This window comes from Oncorhynchus masou, chromosome 12 (genome assembly GCF_036934945.1).
Source record: "Oncorhynchus masou masou isolate Uvic2021 chromosome 12, UVic_Omas_1.1, whole genome shotgun sequence".
Lineage (NCBI taxonomy): Eukaryota > Metazoa > Chordata > Actinopteri > Salmoniformes > Salmonidae > Oncorhynchus > Oncorhynchus masou.
In genome coordinates, this window is record NC_088223.1 from 36228468 (window position 1) to 36250964 (window position 22497).

Here is a 22497-nt window from a genome sequence, read left to right on the forward strand (position 1 = left end):
GGAGGGAAGGAGTGATGGGGGAGAGTGTGAGAAACAATATTTTATGTTGTTTTGTTGTGATGGCCCATTTCTGTGTGAGGTACGTTGCAGAATGTATTGTTGGTATGAAACGGGTCTGAAACTCAAATTATCAGGCGCAAAGTAAGTCTTATGGCCATGCTACACTATAGCCATCGGTCGTCCAGCATTGCCGTCAGCCGTTGAGGAAATGGTTCCTTTTAAATCAATGAAAGCTGCTTCATCCCCCGTGTTGCACTCATGTTGCATCACATCCAATGTCAGCGTCCAAGCTCAAGAATCGCAGAGGTTCAATACTTGGCGTTCACTCTATCTTGTGATTTGGAGTAATGAGAAATAAAGTTGATTTTGGTTGCATATGGCCTCGACTATACACCACTTGTTATTGTACAAAGATTTATGAAGTCAAGAGGCTAATAAACTCAGCAAAAAAAGAAACTTCCCTTTTGCAGGACCCTGTCTTTCAAAGATAATTCGTAAAAATGCAAATAACTTTACAGCTCTTCATTGTAAAGCGTTTAAACACTTTCCCATGCTTGTTCAATGAACCATAAACCTGTGGAACGGACGTTAAGACACTAACAGTTTACAGACAGTATGCAATTAAGGTCACAGTTATGAAAACTTAGGACACTAAAGAGGTCTTTCTACTGACTCTGAAAAACGTCAAAAGTAAGATGCCCAGGGTCCCTGCTCATCTGTGTGAACGTGCCTTAGGCATGCTGCAAGGAGGCATGAGGACTGCAGATATGACCAGGACAATAAATTGCATTGTCGGTACTGTGAGACGCCTAAGACAGGGAGACAGGACGGACAGCTGATCATCCTGGCAGTGGCAGAGGTACAGGATGGCAACAACAACTGCCCGAGACTGTCCACAATAGGCTGAGAGAGGCAGACTGAGGGCTTGTAGGCCTGTTGTAAGGCAGGTCCTCACCAGACATCACTGGCAACAACATCGCCTATGGGCACAAACCCACCGTTGTTGGACCAGACAGGACTGGCAAAAAGTGCTCTTCACTGACGAGTCGCGTTTTTGTCTCACCGGGGGTGATTGTCGGATTTGTGTTTATCGTTGAAGGAATGAGAGTTACACCGAGGTCTGGAGCAGGGTCGATTTGGAGGTGGAGGATCCGTCATGGTCTGGGGCGGTGTGTCACAGCTTGTTGTCACTGCAGGCAATCTCAACACTGTGCGTTACAGAAAAGACATCCTCCTCCCTCAAGTGGTACCCTTCCTGCAGGCTCATCCTGACATGACCCTCCAGCATGACAATGCCACCAGCCATACTGCTCGTTCTGTGAGTGATTTCCTGCAAGACAGGAATGTCAGTGTTCTGCCATGGCCAGCGAAGAGCCCGGATCTCAATCATATTGAGCACATCTGGGACCTGTTGGATCGGAGGGTGAGGACTAGGACCATTCCCCCCAGAAATGTCCGGGTACTTGCAGGTGCCTTGGTGGAAGAGTGGGGTGACATCTCACAGCAAGAACGGGCAAATCTGGTGTAGTTCATGGGGATGAGATGCACTGCAGTACTTAATACAGCTGGTGGCCACACCAGATACTTTTGATTTTGACCCCCCCTTTGTTCAGGGACAAATTATTCAATTTCTGTTAGTCACATGTCTGTGGAACTTGTTCAGTCTATGTCTCAGTTGTTGAATCTTGTTTTATTCATACAAATATTTACACATGTTAAGTTGGCTGAAAATAAACTCAGTTGACAGTGAGAGGACGTTTCTTTTTTTGCTGAGATTAGCTAGCTAGCTACATTGACCAGCTGGGTTCACAAGTTAAACAAAAGCAACTTAAATAATTTAGTACAACCACTAGCAACAATGTGCTTGTAGCAGGAACAACATTACATTGACACAACGCTAATGGCAAAGCAGTGCAACGCTTCTAGTGGAGCGGAAGTGTTAGTGGTGTCAGTATTACTGACATTGTGGTTTTTATGGTCTGGGGTGACTCCAAAGATATATAACTTGTAATGTGCCATAGGAAGAAACCTTTTTGTGGGTTGATTCTAATTGGAAAATCCTCTTGAGGGCTGATGGAAATCAGATATCAGTTTTGGGGCCATAAGAAAGCAGCTTGCGAGCCTGATGTGGACCCCAAGCCTTGAGTTTGAGACCCCTGGTGTGAAAAGTGAAGAAAGCATTGTTGTTTGAACTGACCGGGAAATGTACATATCTGTGTATCTCGCTCTCTCTTTTTCACTACCTGTCATTCTTTATTCTCTGCTTTACTTACATTCCTCTCTTTCTCTACTTTTTTTCTTGGTCTCTTTATTTTTTCCCTATTTCTCCTCCCTTTTTATTTCCCCTCCCTTATCTCTCAACTTTCTCTTTTTTTCTTCACTTTGCTTCCCATTTGCTCTCTCCCCCTCTCTCCATCACTCTGCCTTTTCCTGCCCTTTCTTCCTCTTTTCACCATCCGTCCTACTCCCTCCCTCTCTTTCCCCTCTCACCCTCCATCCCCTCCTGTGCTTTTCTCCTCCTCGCTCCGCCGACTCTCTTCCTCTCCTTCCCTCGGGCCTTCCTGTGCCCCTGTAGCCGTGCAGGAAGAGCGTCAGAGGAACAAGGAGCGGGAGAGTGAGGCGGAGTCGACCAGCGCCGTCAACGAGGAGATGCCCGTGGAAAAGATCCTGGAGGCCGAGATGGCCGTAGAGCAGAAGACCGAGGTGCATGCCGACGGGACCTCCGAGGGCAGCTCGGTAAATGTTTCTGTGTGTGACCCACCATCTGGCCCTGCGATGCACACATACCAATTTCTCTTACTTCGTTCCTCACACTGTCTATTATTATTTCTAGACATGGGATTGTGCGACTGCACCAACAATTTATTGTGATACAGTAGATTCTGAGACCACAGACCCACTTTAAAAAAAATTGATCCAAAGGCCTGTAGTCTCTATTTTGTACCCTATGTTGAAGCCAGTCTCTCTCCCTCTGTTTCTCTCTCCAGCCCAACGACCCGGTCACCAACATTTGCCAGGCTGCAGACAAGCAGCTGTTTACCCTGGTGGAGTGGGCCAAGAGGGTCCCCCACTTCTCTGAGCTGGCCCTGGACGACCAGGTCATCCTGCTACGCGCCGGTACGTTCAAAAAGCCTTTGCCTTTCATGTTCATTGCCACCAAATAGAAGAAAGCAAACTGAAGCAGGGAGGAATACCTGGACATATCCAATAAAAAGTTTGTTTTCCATTTAAAAAGTTTATTTCCTGCACCCTAATGAGCACGGCCCTGCTCAGCTTTGACCTCATTAAAACACAGCCGTACATGGATAGGCTGACAGTCCACGAGGAGAGAGACAGGGTTATCTTTTATAATACAGTAGCCTCATATTTTGACCAGATACAATGCTATTTTACAGTAAACAAATTGACAACAGACTTTCAGCACACTTATAGGGAAGGACGGCACATGCACGGCACTTACACAAATGACTGGTGATTGGAGAAAAAAAATAATTGTGGAAGCTGTTTTGCTAGACTTCAGTGCAGCTTTTGACATTATTGATCATAGTTTGCTGCTGGATAAACATATGTGTTCTGGCTTTACACCCCCTGCTATATTGTGGATAAAGAGTTACCTGTCTAACAGAACAGAGGGTGCTCTTTAATGGAAGCCTCTCCAACATAATCCAGGCAGAATCAGGAATTCCCCATGGCAGCTGTCTAGGCCCGTTACTGGCCTTGAGTAATGTTAGTGTCTATGTATGTGGATGACTCAACACTATACACGTCAGCTACTACAGTGAGGGAAATTACTGCAACACTTAACAAAACGCTTCAGTCAGTTTCAGAATGGGTGGCAAGAAATAAGTCAGTCCTAAATATTTCAAAAACTAAAAGCGTTGTATTTGAGACAAATCATTCACTAAACCAATCAACTAAATCTTGTAATTAATAATGTCGAAACTGCCTTCTTAACAACGCTATAAACAAGGCATGTCCTCAGAGTTGTGAACTCAGTCACATGACTTGGACTCGAGTCTGATTTGATGACTTGAGACTCAACCTGATAGAAAATAAAATAACTTGAGACTCAATCCTGACTAGTCTCCCAGTCCCTGCTGCTGAAAAACCTCCCCACAGCATGATGCTGCCACCACCATGTTTCCTGATTGCTCAGTTTGGCCGGGCGGCCAGTTCTAGGAAGAGTCTTGGTGGTTCCAAACTTCTTGCATTTAAGAATGATGGAGACCGCTGTGTGTTTGGGGACCTTCAATGCAGTAGACATTTTTTCCCCAGATCTGTGCCTCAACACTATCCTGTCTCGGAGTTCTACGGACAATTCTTTTGACCTTATCTCTTGGTTTTTGCTCTGACATGCACTGTCAACTGTGGGACCTTATATAGACAGGTGTGTGCCTTTCCAAATCATGTCCAATCAATTGAATTTAACACAGGTGGACTCCAATCAAGTTGTAGAAACATCTCATGGATGATCAATGGAAACAGGATGCACCTGAGCTCAATTTCGAATCTCATAGCAAAGGGTCTGAATACTTATGTAAAATAAGGCATTTCTTTATTTAAAAAAAAAAAAAACAGTTTTCACTTTGTCATTATGGGGTATTGTGTGTAGATTGCTGAGTTTTTATTTTGTATTTAATCAATTTTAGAATAAGGCTGTAACGTTTCAAAATGTGGAAATATACAGTGCCTACTTTTCGAAGGCGCTGTATATTCCATTTAATAGTAAAGTCATTAATAGCGTTTCATCATTCCGTCCCATTTCTTGCAACACGTTGACATTTCTGTTTCATGTTTGATTGGCCTACAACACATTTTCATTTAGCCAACCATTTCTTACCCTGCTCTGAGCAGGCAGTGCACTTTATAGTGCGCATGAACGTTCGCAAGACTCATGAGGTAGATGTTCTGTTTACTTAATTAAATATATGGTTTCCTTTGTTCATATTTTCCTGGTCATGTCAGAGTTCGGTGTGTCTGTGTCCTATATTTCTGTCATTTCTGTTGTGAGTAATTGGAGCGCACGCGCCTCGGAGCGCTTGGAACGCTTTGGAGTTGAATAAGAGAAAATGATTGTTCCATGTATGCGTGGGTTTGAAATATTATTAAATCTGATTAAGACGATTGTAACAATTGATGTGGAAATGGCCTTTTACATTGTAGAATCAGTTGATTGGTTGTAATTGCCAGTTGGGTAATTGTATGGTCCTGGGAGCCAAGTTTTTATCATAGGTACACTTCAACTGTGAAAGACGGAATCTAAAACAAAAATCCATAAAATCACATTGTATGATTTTTAAGTAATTCATTTGCATTTTATTGCATGACATAAGTATTTGATATATCAGAAAAGCAGAACTTATATGCGGTACAGAAACCTTTGTTTGCAATTACAGATATCATACGTTTCCTTTAATTCTTGACCAGGTTTGCACACACTGCAGCAAGGATTTTGGCCCACTCCTCCATACAGACCTTCTCCAGATCCTTCAGGTTTTGGGGCTGCCGCTGGGCAATATGGACTTTCAGCTACCTCCAAAGATTTTCTATTGGGTTCAGGTCTGGGGACTGGCTAGGCCACTCCAGGACCTTGAGATGCTTCTTACGGAGCCACTCCTTAATTGCCCTGGCTGTGTGTTTCGGGTCGTTGTCATGCTGGAAGACCCAGCCATGACCCATCTTCAATGCTCTTACTGAGGGAAGGGGTTGTTGGCCAAGATCTTGCGATACATGGCCCCATCCATCCTCCCCTCAATACGGTGCAGTTGTCCTGCCCCCTTTGCAGAAAAGCATCCCCAAAGAATGATGTTTCCACCTCCATGCTTCACAGTTGGGATGGTGTTCTTGGGTTGTACCCATCCTTCTTTGTCCAAACATGGCGAGTGGAGTTTAGACCAAAAAGCTCTATTTTTGTCTCATCAGACCACATGACCTTTTCCCATTCCTCCTCTGGATCATCCAGATGGTCATTGGCAAACTTCAGACGGGCCTGGACATGCGCTGGCTTGAGCAGGGGGATCTTGCGTGCGCTGCAGGATTTTAATCTATGACGGCGTAGTGTGTTACTAATGGTTTTCTTTGAGACTGTGGTCCCAGCTCTCTTCAGGTCATTGACCAGGTCCTGCCGTGTAGTTCTGGGCTGATCCCTCACCTAACTCATGACCATTGATGCCCCACGAGGTGAGATCTTGCATGGAGCCCCAGACCGAGGGTGATTGACCGTCATCTTGAACTTTTTCCATTTTCTAATAATTGCGCCAACAGTTGTTGCCTTCTCACCAAGCTGCTTGCCTCTTGTCCTGTAGCCCATCCCAGCCTTGTGCAGGTCTACAATTTAACCCTGATGTCCTTACACAGCTCTCTGGTCTTGGCCATTGTGGAGAGGTTGGAGTCTGTTTGATTGAGTGTGTGGACAGGTGCCTTTTATACAGGTAACGAGTTCAAACGAGTGCAGTTAATACAGGTAATGAGTGGAGAACAGGAGGGCTTCTTAAAGAAAAACTAACAGGTCTGTGAGAGCCGGAATTCTTACTGGTTGGTAGGTGATCAAATACTTATGTCATGCAATAAAATGCAAATTAATTACTTAAAAATCATACAATGTGATTTTCTGGATTTTTGTTTTAGATTCCGTCTCTCACAGTTGAAGTGTACCTATGATCGAATATTACAGACCGCTACATGCAATGTAAGTAGGAAAACCTGCAAAATCGGCAGTGTATCAAATACTTGTTCTCCCCACTGTATTTTTTTTTTAACTTGACTTAAAAAACATGACTCAACTTGATTTGCTCTTAGAATGCATGACTTGGACTTGACTCAAGTCTTGACTTGAGACTCTGACCTTGTGACTTGAGACTTGCTCGGGACTCGAATAATAGTGACTTGGTCCCAACTCTGCAGGTCCTACGGGCCCTGGTTTTGTCGCACCTGGACTTACTGTCCAGTCGTGTGGTCAGGTGCCACTTGTTATGAAATGCAAAGTCATGTAATATTTTTAATTGTATATAACTGCCTTGATGTTGCTGGACCCCAGGAAGCGTAGCTGCTACCTTGGCAGCAGCTTATGGGGATCCTTAACAAATACATGGATGACCCGGTCTCTCTCTCTTCTCCAGGTTGGAACGAGCTGCTGATTGCCTCCTTCTCTCACCGCTCCATCAGCGTGAAAGATGGCATCCTACTGGCCACCGGCCTGCATGTGCACAGGAACAGCGCCCACAGCGCTGGCGTTGGAGCCATCTTCGACAGGTAACAGGCACACACACACGTGCGATGGACCTCAGTGAAGGACATAGAAGCAACCTTTTGCATGTTCATTTTCAAAGAGAAGGTCATAAACTTCAGGGAGAAAGATTGAAAAAAAAGTGCCTCTGAATGATTAAAGTATTCTTCATTGGTTTAAACAATAAATGTCTAGTGTTTTTGTAATGGCCGTTTTGTTTTATTTGATCATACACGCCGTCATATATTCACTTTACCATACATGTGTTTGTAAAACATAACTTCCAGTCATAGGAATCCATTGAAGCATTGAAATGGTGTCCAATTATGCCTGTTGCAGTTTACTGTTCATTAAATGTCCGTTTCTCTTTGGAGTCCAGATGCTTTGTTGAAATGAGCTGAATTATTTTCCTGACTGAAGGGAGAATGGAGAACGTTGCACTTTTTTCCCAGGGTTCTGCTGGCTGCGTGTCTGGCTCTGACTAGCTGAGCCTTTACTGCTTAGTCTGCCTCTAGAATGACACAGCGTGCCAGGACGTTAGCGACTAATGCTTCATGTAGATGTCGCCCTTGATTTCACTAGGATAACCACGCCCCCCCTCCCTACCCCAATCACAGTCACACATTCATCTATTCTGTTTTACATTGGCAGATGTCAGTATTTTATTCAGTAGCATGGCACCTGTCTTGAGTAAAATCCTGCGCTCATCGCAGCTCTCAAGGAACCCGTCGTGCCCTCCCCAAGTCAGTAGAGTAGCCACATCACATGGTGTGAATTCATTGTTTATTACACAGTAACCTACATTTTTATGAATAGTTCATAAGCTGCAAGACTCCCAATTCCCGCAGGAATTTAAGCATATCTTGGATTAACCGGTTGCAGGCTTTTGTTTCAGATTCATCGCAATCTAGACCTCCTTGTGGTCCAGTGAATGTTATTTTATTTTTGTTGACATTTCTCAATTCTCATGTTTTTATCCTCACTTCTCTTTTTTTGTTTGATTCATTACAATATTATTTTCTTTGCATTCTTTTATGATTTATGCAAAATCGATTATTAACATGATTAAACTGCCCTGATCATATTACTGCATTGTTCCTTTGATGCCTATTTATTACGCTCCTCTATTTTCCTATTCTTCTGCTCTACTGTCATTGGCTCATGCTAATACACATAACCCTTTTTGTGCTGATTTGGATAAACCAGTTGCATTTAGAATTTTTTAAATGATGCGTACTTACCTAGGAAGTTGTATATGACAATTATCGAGGGTACAGGGAAGTATGCCTTAAACGCTACAGTAGTTCAGTTAAGCAGAGGTCTTGGGTAATACTGCATAGAACTATTTATCTTGTTTCAATCTGACCCAATAGGAACGTTTTCTCCTCGAGATCTTGTCTCTGCTCAAACGTCTCAGATCTATTTGTTGCTGTGTTACATTGTCATATCTTTGTATTTTTGTCATTCCTCAAGCTTTACTTCCTGTAGTTTTGGTGCTTTACTTCCTGTAGTTTTAGTGCTTTACTTCCTGTAGTTTTAGTGCTATCTTAAACCTTTTCATCAGGTCAAGTCTCCATCAACAAGAGCCTGTAGCCTGTTACTCCTAGAAGTGGAACCGGGCACCGGTTCACCGGGCACCAAAATGCACTGCAGAGTCTAACTTACCTGTTCCTCTGGGCCCAAACCAACGCAGGGGGGACAATGTAATAACAATATAACTGTGTAATAACATTGTAATAACACATTGTAATTGCATACACAGGGAGAGTGCGCACAATGCAGAGGTTGGGGCCATATTTGACAGGTAATGACATCACTACACACCCACCTTCCCCTATCAACAACAAACAAAACAAATAACCCCCCCCCAAAACAAATATATCTTGGCCCAGTTGTTGAGAATGAGCGAATCTGGCAAAGAAAGTGCTGTAATATGCCCAGGTCAAAGAGCGGGTTGTGTGTATCTTGTCCGCATGTGTTTCCAGTGAGTGTTGTGTTCTGTTTCTCCTCTTTTCTGTCGGACCTTAGGCTCGACTGGTCGCTGGCGCAGCGTCGACAAAACGCAGGCTGCTTTACTTTCCTCCCTTTGTGTTCTTTCTCTCCTTATTGAACTATTACACTACCCAACATTATTGCGATGTGCCGTAGTCTATAAATACGTGGTGGTTTGCGCTATTGCTTTGTTGCAATTTCTATCATTCACAAGGTTATGTGTGGATTGTGTGTAAAGTGTAAATACAACGTGTAAAGAGGATGTTAGACTTGTATCCCAGCCCCCCTGCCCTGGTTAGTTTCTCAATTGGACTGCTGCATCGTTGAGTGGAACTGTGGTGAACCCTAGAGAAGATGCTAACCCATCTCCTCCCGCTCTCTCGTCCCTCTTCCACACCACCTTCTCCTCGACCCCGGTTGTAGAGTTCTCACTGAGCTAGTCAGTAAGATGAGAGACATGCAGATGGACAAGACCGAGCTCGGGTGCCTCCGAGCCATCATCCTCTTCAACCCGGGTAATGATTTGAGACAAGATAAGCCATTTCATCCCAGATATAGCATGATGTCAGGAAGAATCACATGTTAATTCATCTCAGTGCTATAATGCCTGTGTTTGTTCCTGCGTTCAGATGCCAAGGGCCTGTCCAGCTCCAGTGAAGTGGAGTTGCTGAGGGAGAAGGTGTACGCATCGCTGGAGTCCTATTGTAAACAGAGATACCCCGACCAGCAGGGAAGGTACAAGAGAAACACAGACATACTATAGCACTTATCCACACAATACTCCCACATCACCGTCATGATTGACCTCACTCGTTCTCCCCTATCGCCCCCAGGTTCGCTAAGCTCCTCCTCCGGCTGCCAGCGCTACGCTCCATTGGCCTGAAGTGCCTGGAGCACCTGTTCTTCTTCAAGCTGATTGGTGACACCCCTATCGACACATTCCTCATGGAGATGCTGGAGGCGCCCCACCAGCTGACCTAGGAACCAGGTTCTGCTCTGGTCCATCAGGGATTCTAGTTCTGGCACCCTGGTTCTCGGACTTCACCATGTCTGCTGGTTTTGACATCCCACTCACACAAACCCCACAACCCCTTCTTCACTCATTAAATCCTGCCCCCAAGCTGATACAGCTCTCCAAAAGATCATATGCTGTCAAAAACAAACACTTTTTCCAACACGCACACAGAAACACATACTTTTTTCACAGTAGGGGTTAAGACACATGGAAATATCTATTTTTTAACCACAAGTTTTATCATGAGTTAGCGTTCAGTTTGTAGCCTTCAGCTTTGTGTGTAAACGCTTCTGCGATATCCGGTAGACCTCTTAGCTTCTTGTGGGGTTCGTAGGTTATTCAGATACATTGCTGTACGCAAAGATATGACGAGTGGCTTACTCCGCCTTTGGTTTTACTCTTGGGTTTGCACCAAACCCATCGTAATCAGGTGTGTAATATTTCAATCAAGTCTCCCAACTTTTCCAGCTTCTATTGGTCGGGACACAACCAACGGAGGCAGACGCGCCCCTCTCAGTTCACCAATCCGGATGTGATTTGAATACTATCCTTTATTCACGCTGAAATGCGCTGAATTTGTTTTGAAGTACTGTACTCATAAAATGAGACCTTTTTAAGGCATTGAAATCCAAGGAGGGGGCACTTTGATTGGCCCTTCTTAAAGCTCACACCAGGCTTTCAAAGATATAAAGTGACTTATAGGATGTTTTCTTTTGTTTCTTTGTGGTGTTTGGTCTTCAAGTCCAAACAAGGGCCATTGGGCACAGAAAGTGCAACCTTGTTCAAGAGCACTGCGTTCATTGGTGCTGTTGTAGATCTTTCTTTTTGTTTCATGCCCTATCCTTGCTAATGGTCATTTTTTGCACTCTGAAACGTTACTGTGTAAGTAAACATTTAGCAGAAATCCTTCTGCCCATCTTTAAGAAACTGGGGGTGATCACAACACACACGTCATCGAACAAACCGCTCCCCATCTTTCATCATAAACCGCTCCCCATCTTTTATCATATGTCTTCTTAAGAACCAATATGTTAATGAGGGTGCTTCATTTTGTGAAATGGCCGTCCGTTCTAAGAAAGCCAGGATATCATTGGATATCTTGTTCTATTGGCCTACAATACCCCTACAAACCCCCCTTCTGAATCCTCCGCTTGTTTCATTCAGTGCTTGCAGCCTCTTTCCGTTAGCTTTTTACAATTTGTAAATAAGATGACACATCTACTCCTTCACTAGAGTACGATTGGGCGATCCCAGTCGATGTATACAGTAGGGAAGACACAGGCGTTAGCGAGCATATTAATACCCACACACAACAAAAAGTATGCACCGATAGCACGAGCTATAGTATGAACAGCTATTGTACACATTCAACATGTACTGTAAAAAATGTTTTTAAGGGTTTTACCAATAGACTGGATTTTAAGCTTGAAAAACCCACCTAATTGTCACTGACTAGAAGGTTGCTAGTAGTTGTACTAGTAGTTGTGATGGTATTATTTCGGGCAACTGTCGGCAGTGTCACGGGCAGGGCGATAGACCCCGCCCCCTTAGGCTGACCAGCCTCAGACGATACTTCCTGTTTAGCGTGGAGCTGATTGGCAGGCTTCAGCGGATGTAATGTGTGGTCTGCTTACGCAAAGCTATGCACCAGGGGCTGATTCAGCTCCCCATAACAGAAATGGATGTCAACACATTAGATACAAACAAAGCATCATTACATTTTTCCTATTTTGTTGCCTTACAATCTGGAATTAAAATAGATTTTTTTTGGGGGGGGGGGGGGGTTGTATCATTTGATTTACTTACACAACATGCCTACCACTTTGAAGATGCAAAATATTTTGTCTTGTGAAACAAACAAGAAATAAGACCAAAAAAACAGAAAGCTTGAGCGTGCATAACTATCCACCCCCCAAAGTCAATACTTTGTAAAGCCACCTTTAAGTCTCTTGGGGTATGTATCTATAAGCTTGGCACATCTAGCCCCTGGGATTTTTGCCCATTCTTCAAAGCAAAACTGCTCCAGCTCCTTCAAGTTGGATGGGTTCCACTGGTGTACAGCAATATTTAAGTCATACCACAGATTCTCAATTGGACTGAGGTCTGAGCTTTGACTAGGCCATTCCAAGACATTTAAATGTTTCCCCTTAAACCACTCAAGTGTTGCTTTAGCAGTATGCTTAGGGTCATTGCCCTGCTGGAAGGTGAACCTCTATCCCAGTCTCAAATCTCTGAAAGACTGAAACAGGTTTCCCTCGAGAATTTCCCTTTAATTAGCACCATCCATCATTCCTTAACTTCTGACCAGTTTCCCAGTCCCTGCCAATGAAAAACATCCCCACAGCATGATGCTGCCACCATGATGCTGCCACCAGAGTTTTCCTTGATGGCCAAAAAGCTACATTTTAGTTTCATCTGACCAGAGTACCCTCTTCCATATGTTTGGGGGGTTTCCCACCTGCCTTTTGGCGAACACCAAACGTGTTTTCTTATTTTTTTCTTTAAGCAATGGCTTTTTTATGGTCACTCCAAAAAGCCCAGCTCTGTTGAGTGTACGGCTTAAAGTGGTCTCTTTGTTTTTGGTCTCTTTGTTTCCTCTCTGGTTAATGCCCTCCTTGCCTGGTCCATTATTTTTGGTGGGCGGCCCTCTCTTGGCAGGTTTGTTGTGGTGCCATATTCTTTCCATTTTTTAATAATGGATTTAATGGTGCTCAGTGGAATGTTCAACGTTTCAGATATTTTTTAAAACCCCAACCTTGATCTGTACTTCTCTACAACTTTGTCCCTGACCTGTTTGGAGAGCTCCTTGGGCTTCATGGTACCGCTTGCTTGGTGGTGCCCCTTGCTTAGTGGTGTTGCAGACTCTGGGGCCTTTCAGAACAGGTGTATATATATTGAGATCTTGTGACAGATCATGTGACACTTAGATTGCACACAGATGGACTTTATTTAACTAATTTTTTATATCGAAATAAAAACATCTTACCTGCATGTGACTCTGTAGGATTTGAAAAAGTCACTTTTTGGCACTCTGAAAAAGACATGTCCTCTTAACTGCTTATAACACTTATTCTGTTTGTGATATCGAAATGATAAAATAAGTGTGTTCAACAGACTTATTTAGGAAAAGTCAAGGACAGACTTTACAACTGGCAGATATTTCAATTTAAAATTCATATTAAGTCAAAATGGATCACATGCCTCTTCTAGTGCTAAAACAGTGCATTTAAGGTGAATCCCTTGCTGTGCTGTGTCTTGTCCTATAAAATGCCATTTTGCTATGAGCAGATATGTATTTAGTACAGTACAGTATACGTATAACAGCTCTATTCAAATTCTACAGGTTTTATAAGCTAAGCATGTTCAAGTTGTTCAGGCATACAGTTTATCAGAAGATGGTCCCAAGTAATTATTATTTAATTTTTTTTTACAAAAAAATGTATTTTGATATGTCGCGGTGTTGACTGCGTACAATGAAGCCTTGTTCTGGTTATACCAGCATGCTCGGGTCTGCTGCAGCATGGAGAGATTTTCAACAAAACAACGAGATGCACAGAATAGCAAGGCGCAAGCGAAGGGGTGAAAATTGGCAAACACGTTTCCTGGCCCCTTCCTCTTCCCTTGCCAACGGAGTGCAATGGTCATTTGGTATTACTTGATGGCAGTGCGGCGGTGGTCGTCGCCCTTGGAGACAGACCGCCGGCGTGCGGCCCAAAGATGCGTGTCCTTTGTGACCGCGTGCACTCAAGGCAGACGCCTGGACCTTTGATTACGTTCAGTATCTCCAACTTACTTTTGAAATCACTTGCTTTAAATCAAATTAAAACGCTTCTTTATTAAAACTGAGGCTGTGAAGCTGTCATGTATTGGTATGTAGCGGGGCGCAATACTTGTTTTACATAGGCACCCTGGAGCAAAGGCCCTCTGCGATAATCTAAACACCCCATGCGGTTGGCTGGTCTGCGCCACCCATGTGGCCCCTATGGTGCTAATGCTGTACATCGGTGCTTTTTATTTTTAAGGGTCGACCTTACTTTGATTGCCAAGAGGGCAGAGTTACAAGCTAGGAACGTGCACAGATCATTCGGCTATTTGGATAACGGTTCTATCTTCCGTGTCCAGCGCAAACAGGAGTGTTTACGTTGAAAAATATGCGTTGGGACACTGCAGCAAACCTTGGCTTTGGCGAAGAAAAAAAGTGGAGCCAATGCATGGACTCCAAAGGTGTGCGCTGAAATCACGCCTCTGGATAGTGTCCCAATACATTGAATGAACTTGAGTGGAGGGCCAACTCGACATGGTAGACGCCACTCTTTATAGGAGGGAGGTCGTGCTCTCCAGTTGAAAGAATGCTTTCAGAGTTGAAGTGCTTAGGGTGGGGCATAGGGTGGGACACTTTGACTTGATCAGATGATGGTTTGTTGATCAAGAAAATCTGTTTTCTTTTTAATTAGATCTAGAGATGTCCTGTCATTGACTCACACCACAATATACTGCTTCATTGTCTGTGTTTGACTCTTTCCCATGACCACGCTGTTCATCTTTCAGGTGTATTAAACACATGCAAAAACTTATTCACGTGGGTTTCCTTTTTCTCATGTTAATTCTTTGTCCAGTTTTTATCTTTGACTCCAGCATACATGTGCAAATTATATACTCTTTTGTGTGTTTTGGGGAAGGAAAGCAACAACAAGAAATTGTCATTCGGAATCTGCTTCTGTTTGTTGTATCATTTCCAAGTAAAGGTTTTAATACTGTACCGTTCCTGTCTTGGTGGATTTATTCTTTCTCCATGGTTTTCAGTGCATGTTTCAAAAGAAGCATTCAAAGAACAATGTGAAACATTTGACTTGTTGGAAACTTGACAACTATTTACTATTGGACAAAAAATGTTTTGTAGTTAGATAAATTATACATTCTGATCTTCTGAGTTGATGTAAATCAGTGTAAGCATTTTCCCCAACCGTCATACATAAAACAACTTGTTGTCCAATAAATGTAATGTCCCGATTGGCCTTTGTAGTCCCCCATCCCAATAAATTGGATGGTATGGTCCTCAGTCCAGCAGGACCCCCGGGCCTCGAGTGACCAGTGGCGCTGTAGTTTAGTGATGAACCCAGCAGAGGGAGCGCCGACCTATGTCCGCCCATTCAGTCAACTATATGGTGTCCTTTCTACCCCGGCCTGTAACCAACTGCCCAGCCGCGGAGTGTCTGTCAGTCGCTCGTCGCTGTTTGGCTATGACCGCTTCTCTGTACAGGTTTATTTTTTGTTCTCTCCCCCCGCCCCTTGTCTCCTCCCTCAATTTTGACTCATTGGTTTAAATTTCTTCTCGGTCAACAATTGTTTGCCTTTCCCCTCAAAATTACAAAATAGTTCTAGAACGATATGCACAATTAACCCGAGGATTTGGGCCCATTGACAGAACATTTCGACGCGGTAAAATGCCGAACATAAATCACAGGCCACGTCAATAGCCTAAATAGCAGACTATACAATATAATTGAAAACAAGTCCTCGGACTATACAACTTTCTATAAAACATTTTGGTTCCCATTTATTGAGGCCCTCAGATGTATCTACCGTGTTACAATTGAATTCCCCATTACTTTGAAATAGTTTCAAAATGTCTTGTTCAAAGTCACGTTTTGCAGGTTTGGTCAGCGTTAAAGTAGCCTAATGGCAAATGGCGGTATGCTAGTCTAAACGTCTTAGGTCAATAACTGTCACGCAGCAGCTTTGACTGAAATTGAAAAGGCGTTTTGCTATGTACTCGCGTTATTTCGGCACCATACCGAGTAAAACGTTACGTTACACACGCAATACAAATTTCCAACTTTATTGTGATTCGGTGGAATTTGACTGAAGAGGATGGAGCCTGTCCTCATTTGGTAGTAGGTCTACTCGGGAAGCTGCGTCTGTTGTTTCAATTGTGTCCGGCAGAGGGAGCACGTACAATAAATGACCTCTGACACAGAGACATGATGAGCTTGATGTCAAGCAGCGGTTCAATTGTATTCTAGGCTTATGTGTGGACCCCCAAGTACAGTTGAAGTCGGAAGTTTACATACACTTAGGTTGGAGTCATTAAAACGTTTTTCAGACACTCCACAAATTTCTTGTTAACAAACTATAGTTTTGGCAAGTGGGTTAGGACATCTACTTTGTGCATGACAAGTAATTTTTCCAACAATTGTTTACAGACAGATTATTTTACTTATAATTCACTGTATCACAATTCCAGTGGGTCAGAAGTTTACATACACTAAGTTGACTGTGCCTTTTGACAGCTCGGAGAATTCCATAAAATTATGTCATGGCTTTAGAAGCTTCTGCTGGGCTAATTGACATAATTTAAGTCAATATGAGGTGTACCTGTGGATGTATTTCAAGGCCTATGTTCAAACTCAGTGCCTCTTTGGGAAATCTAAAGAAATCAGCCAAGACCAAAGAAAAACATTGTAGAACTCCACAAGTCTGGTTCATCCTTGGGAGCAATTTCCAAATGGCTGAAGGTACCACGTTCATCTGTACAAACAATAGTACGCAAGCATAAACATCATGGGACCACGCAGCCGTCATACCGCTCAGGAAGGAGACGCGTTCTGTCTCCTAGAAATGAGCGTACTTTGGTGCGAAAGGTGCAAATCAATCCCAGAACAACAGCAAAGGACCTTGAGAATATGCTGGAGGAAACAGGTACAAAATTATCTATATCCACAGTAAAATGAGTCGTATATCGACATAACCTGAAAGGCCGCTCAGCAAGGAGGGAGCCACCGCTCCAAAACCGCCATTAAAAAATCCCGACTACGGTTTGTAACTGCACATGGGGACAAAGATCACACTTTATAGAGAAATGTCCTCTGGTCTGATGAAACAAAAATAGAACTGTTTGGCCATAATGACCATCATTATGTTTGGAGGAAAAGTGAAGGCTTGCAAGTCGAAGAACACCATCCCACCCGTGAAGCACGGGGATGGCGACATCATGTTGTGGGGGTGCTTTGCTGCAGGAGGGACTGGTGCACTTCACAAAATAGATGGCATCATGAGGTAGGAAAATTATGTGGATATATTGAAGCAACATCTCAAGACATCAGTCAGGAAGTTAAAGATTGGTCGCAAATGGGTCTTCCAAATGGACAATGACCCCAAGCATACTTCCAAAGTTGTGGCAAAATGGCTAATTGACAACAAAGTCAAGGTATTGGAGTGGCCATCACAAAGCCCTGACTTCAATCCTATAGAAAAGTTGTGGCCAGAACTGAAAAAATGTGTGTGAACAAGGAGGCCTACAAACCGGACTCAGTTACACCAGCTCTGTTAGGAGGAATGGGCCAAAATTCACCCAACTTATTGTGGGAAGCTTGTGGAAGGCTACCTGAAACATTTGACCCAAGTTAAACAATTTGAAGGAAATGCTACCAAATACTAATTGAGTGTATGTAAACCCACTGGGAATGTGATGAAAGAAATAAAAGCTGAAATAAATCATTCTCTCTCTCTCTGACATTTCACTTTCTTAAAATAAAGTGGTGATCCTAACTGACCAAAAACAGGGAATTTTTACTAGGATTAAATGTCAGGAATTGTGAAAAACTGAGTTTAAATGTATTTGGCTAAGGTGTATGTAAACTTCCAACTTCAACTGTATCTTTGAGCCATATTTAGTAACGTTTTGAATGCATCGGCTGAAATTCTTGAATTAAGGGAATATATACAACGCTGTTAAGGCCAGTGAATCATTATTCAGAATCTGCAGTGGCTGGTTTTTCACACTACCTTGCTCTCAGCTGCACACACTGTGGAGGCCTCTCTTACAAATGGCTTCTTCCCCTCTCTCAGGTTATTTTTAACACTTTGCCTTTCCATTTCCCAGTCCCTCCCCAATCTTGTTCCTCTCCTCCCACCCCTGTCCCTCGTCTCCTCCTTGTCCATTTCCCTATGTGTTAAGGGTGGCATAATGGGGCCTTCATGGAGGGACGGAATTCCTCATTCTTTTTAAACTCTCATGCCTCAAATGTATGATTACTCTAAATTCATATTATTGCTGAGTTTTGAGAACTAAGCAATTTGTTTGAAGTCATATGCCAGCATTTTTGGTGGGCAATGATGGTTAAGGAACTCCCATACCTAGCTGCATGCAGTCATAACTTTATTGAACCTGTGCACTGATCACTTAATCCCGGCAAATATTCACATATGGAAAGGCTTGAGGTTTCTGTACTGTTTGAATGCTTTAATCACAGTTCAATTTAAGAAACACTATACTCACATTTGAGATATTGAAGCATGTTTTTGCATGTTACACACACTATCACTGAAGAACTTGGTTCGAAGGTCATGCTCTAATATCTATTTTAATCAGCGTGGCTGTGTCTCTTAAATCTCATTTCTTTCTGTTATTCCCCCCCGTGTTGCTTTCTGTCTAAATAATCTGATTTAGGACACTGGCTTCGTTCCTCTCTCAGTATTGACCCTGCCTTCATTCTAACCCATTATCGCTCACAAAGCCTACATGTTTTTTCTTCTTTCGGTCCCATCCTGTTTCTTTCTATGACTATAAGGTCAAAAGTGAAAGATGCAGGTAGACTTGAGGAAGGTACGGTGCCTTCCCGAAAGTATTCATACCCCTTGACCTATTCCACATTTTGTTGTTACAGCCTGAAAATGGAAATTAAAACAAAAAATGTCACCCATCAACACACAATACCGCATACTGACAAAGTAAAACCAGGTTTTTAGACATTTTCGCAAAATGTATTTCAAATGAAATACAGAAATATCTAATTTACATAAGTATACACACCCCTGAGTCAATACATAGAATTACCTTTGGGAGCATTTGACAGCTTTGAGTCTTTCTGGGTAAGTCTGTAAGAGCTTTGCACACCTGGATTGTAGAAGCTCTGTCAAATTGGTTGTTGATCATTGCTAGACAGCCATTTTCAAGTCTCCCTATAGATTTTCAAGTCGATTTAAGTCAAAACTGTAACTAGCCACTCAGCGACATTCAATGTTGTCTTGGTAAGAAACTACGCTGCAGATTTGCCCTTGTTTTAAGTTATTGTCCTGTTGAAAAGTGAAATAGTTTCCCAGTGTCTGTTAGAAAGCAGACAACCAGATTTTGCTATAGGATTTTGCCTGTGCTTATAGCTAGCTGTATTCCGTTCTTTTTATCCCAAAACATTCCCTAGTCCTTGGCAATGCCAAGCATACCCATAACATGATGCAGCCACCATCATGCTTTAAAATATGAAGAGTGGTACTCAGTGATGTGTTGTTGGACTTGCCCCAAACATAATGCTTTGTATTCAGGACAAAAAGTGAATTTCTTTGGCACATTTTCTGTGCCTTGTTGAAACAGGATGCATGTTTTGGAATATTTTTATTCTGTACAGGCTTCCTTCATTTCATGCTGTGTCATGTATGCTCCCTGGCCGGCCTCTAGGTCACCAGGCTGCTGATTATCCCGCACACCTGTCACCATCGTCTTGCGCACCGGTGCCTCATGACACTCACCTGGACTCCTTCACCTCCTTGATTATCTTCTCTATATCTGTCACTCCCCTTGGTTCTTTCCTCAGGTGTTATTGACTCTGTTTTCATGTCGGTGCGTTGTTTGTGGCTCGTATTCATTGTTTCTTTTACTTATTAAAACACTCACTCCCTGAACTTGCTTCCCGACTCTCAGGGCACTCGTTACATGCTGTCATTTAGGTTTGTATTGTGGAGTAACTACAATGTTGTTGATCAATCCTCAGTTCTATAATATTACGACAATTAAACTCAGTAACTGTTTTAAAATCACTATTGGCCTTATGGTGAAATCCGTGAGCAGTTTCCTTCCTCTTCGGCAACTGAGTTAGAAAGGACGCATGTATCTTTGTAGTGACTGGGTGTATTGATAAGCCATCCAAAGCGTAATTAATAACTTCACCATGCTCAAAGGGATATCCAGTGTCTGCTTTTGTTAATTTTTACACATCTACCAGTTGGTGCCCTTCTTTGCTAGGCACTGAAAAACCTCCCTGGTCTTTGTGGTGGAATATGTGCTTGAAATTCAGATAATTGTTTGTGTGGGGTACAAAGATGGGGTTGTTTTTCTAATCACGTCAACCACTATTATTGAACATGGAATGAGTCCATGCAACTTATTATAATTTTTGTTAAACATATTTTTTACTGCTAAACTTATTTAGGCTTGCTATGACAAAGGGGTTGCATACTAATTGACTCAAGACATTTCAGCGTTGGATTTAAAAAAAATAATAATAATAAATCTACCAACTATATTCCACTTTGACATTATTGAGTATTGTCTGTAGATCAGTGGCACAAAATCTTAATTTAATCAATGAATAAATGAATTCAGGCTCTAACACAACAAAATGTTAAAAAAGTAAAGGCATGTGAAGGCACTGTGGGCCAAATGTACTCAGATGTACATTTACTGGACATCGAGGGCCTCTAAGAATAGCTTAAAGAGGGCAATAATGAGAATGGAACACAGCCCATAGGGTATATTTCTAGATCTGAGAGAATTCCGTTCTGCTCCAAAAAGAAAAGTACACACATCACAAAGCCAGCAGTATTTAGAGGCCCAATGTGATGAAGTTGCATAAATGAGCAGAATGTAAATGTGAAACCAGAAAACAACAGAGACCCACATATATTTTGTCCCATTATGCAAAATAGCAATGAGATTCTAGTGTAGACTAAAATGTGGATAAAATATTTACGGGGGAAAAAACATTGTTTTGGCATCTATGCCAATCATTCACTGCAATGAAAACGAGAGTATTAGTAGTGGGGTCCTTGCCAGGAGTGAACGTGAGAAGGGGGAAATGGGTAAAGGAAGGGAAGAGTACAGACAGGAAGGAAGAAAGGGAGGGATTATTATTCTGTATCATCATAGTTATTTCTTCTTCTAACTGGCTCTCTGTGTGTTAGCATAGGCCGGATGTGACCAATCAAAAGTCAGAGATCAAGCAAGGAACCGCTTTGATGACTTTCCAAAGGCAGACATTTCTGACCTCAAACATTCCTTTCATTTTGGGATTGTTTGTATTGTGCTCTCTGCCATGATTAACATTTTTTATTTATTTAACTAGGCAAGTCAGTTAGGAACAAATTCTTGTTTACAATGATGGCCTACTGGGGAATAGTGGGTTAACTGCCTTGTTTGGGCAGAAAAACAGATTATTTACCTTGTCAGCTCGGGGTTTTGATCCAGCGACCTTTCGGTTACTGGCACAATGCTCTAACCACTAGGCTACCTGCCACCCCAACTATACCCAGTCTCTATTTCTTGTTATTATAGATTTCACCACTGTGGATCACTGAGGAAATATTTTATAGGCCAATCATTTGCATGCTATTTGGTAACTTTAATGAATAAGCGCTCATAAAATACATATAGTGTACATACTATTAGTAAATGAGTGATTATGAATGTCTATATTTTTCTATACTCTTTCTAGGTTGTAAGATTGGATCACTGTCATGGCCATCTTCCTGGAAGGAGTAAGTGGACCAAAGCGCAGTGTGGTGAGTGTACATTTTCCTTTTATTATAGTAAATGTCGCCAACAAAACAAGAAAACAAAGAAACGACCGTGAAGCTTAACAGGGCATTAGTGCCACTAACAAAGATAACTTCCCACAAACACAACAGGGAAAAAGGCTGCCTAAGTATGATTCCCAATCAGAGACAATGATAGACAGCTGTCCCTGATTGAGAACCATACCCGGCCAAAACATAGAAATAACAAAACATAGAAAACAGAACATAGAATGCCCACCCAAATCACACCCTGAACAAACCAAAATATAGACATAAAAAGGCTCTCTCAGGTCAGGGTGTGACAATCACTGTGCACAGGACTGCGGTTAGCTTTACTTTGATGCAAACTGCAAACGGGAGTCAGAACTTGTCAGAACCAGACGGTCAGCAGCTGGATTAGCTCCAAAGGTAAGATGGGTTTTGTTAGTTATCCAATCATAAGGAGATGATGTTCGCGCCCTGGTTGGGTCAGGGATGTGACCTAATCTGTTACTGTGGTGCCATGACTAAATTCTGGCTGGTTGCTGAGGTTGAACATGTGCTTATCATTGGTGATTCTTTTGTTCGATACATTGATGAGGTTATCGTAGGAATCCAAACAAAGAACAGCAAGGAACCAAGCACTGAGCCCCGGAGGACTCCAATCTTCAAAATGCATTGATTGTGAGGAAAAATTCCTGCCCTTGGCCACCTATTA

The 22497-nt window shown here is 42.6% G+C and overlaps 1 protein-coding gene across 2 annotated transcripts in view; it reads left to right on the top strand.

The window, feature by feature from the left end:
- LOC135549964 (retinoic acid receptor RXR-beta-A-like) overlaps nucleotides 1-14991 on the top strand; it is a 34075-nt gene extending 19084 nt beyond the window's left edge. The window contains exons 7-13 of one of the 2 annotated variants that reach the window (XM_064980368.1): nucleotides 2576-2736; nucleotides 2988-3117; nucleotides 7119-7251; nucleotides 8988-9029; nucleotides 9641-9732; nucleotides 9847-9952; nucleotides 10051-14991. In XM_064980368.1, the coding sequence (XP_064836440.1) occupies nucleotides 2576-2736; nucleotides 2988-3117; nucleotides 7119-7251; nucleotides 8988-9029; nucleotides 9641-9732; nucleotides 9847-9952; nucleotides 10051-10198 (812 nt within the window). In that variant the 3' untranslated portion in view covers nucleotides 10199-14991. The remainder of the gene's footprint in view (nucleotides 1-2575; nucleotides 2737-2987; nucleotides 3118-7118; nucleotides 7252-8987; nucleotides 9030-9640; nucleotides 9733-9846; nucleotides 9953-10050) is intronic. The other variant, XM_064980370.1, reaches the window with a different exon arrangement.
- The last annotated feature ends 7506 nt before the right edge of the window (nucleotides 14992-22497 follow it).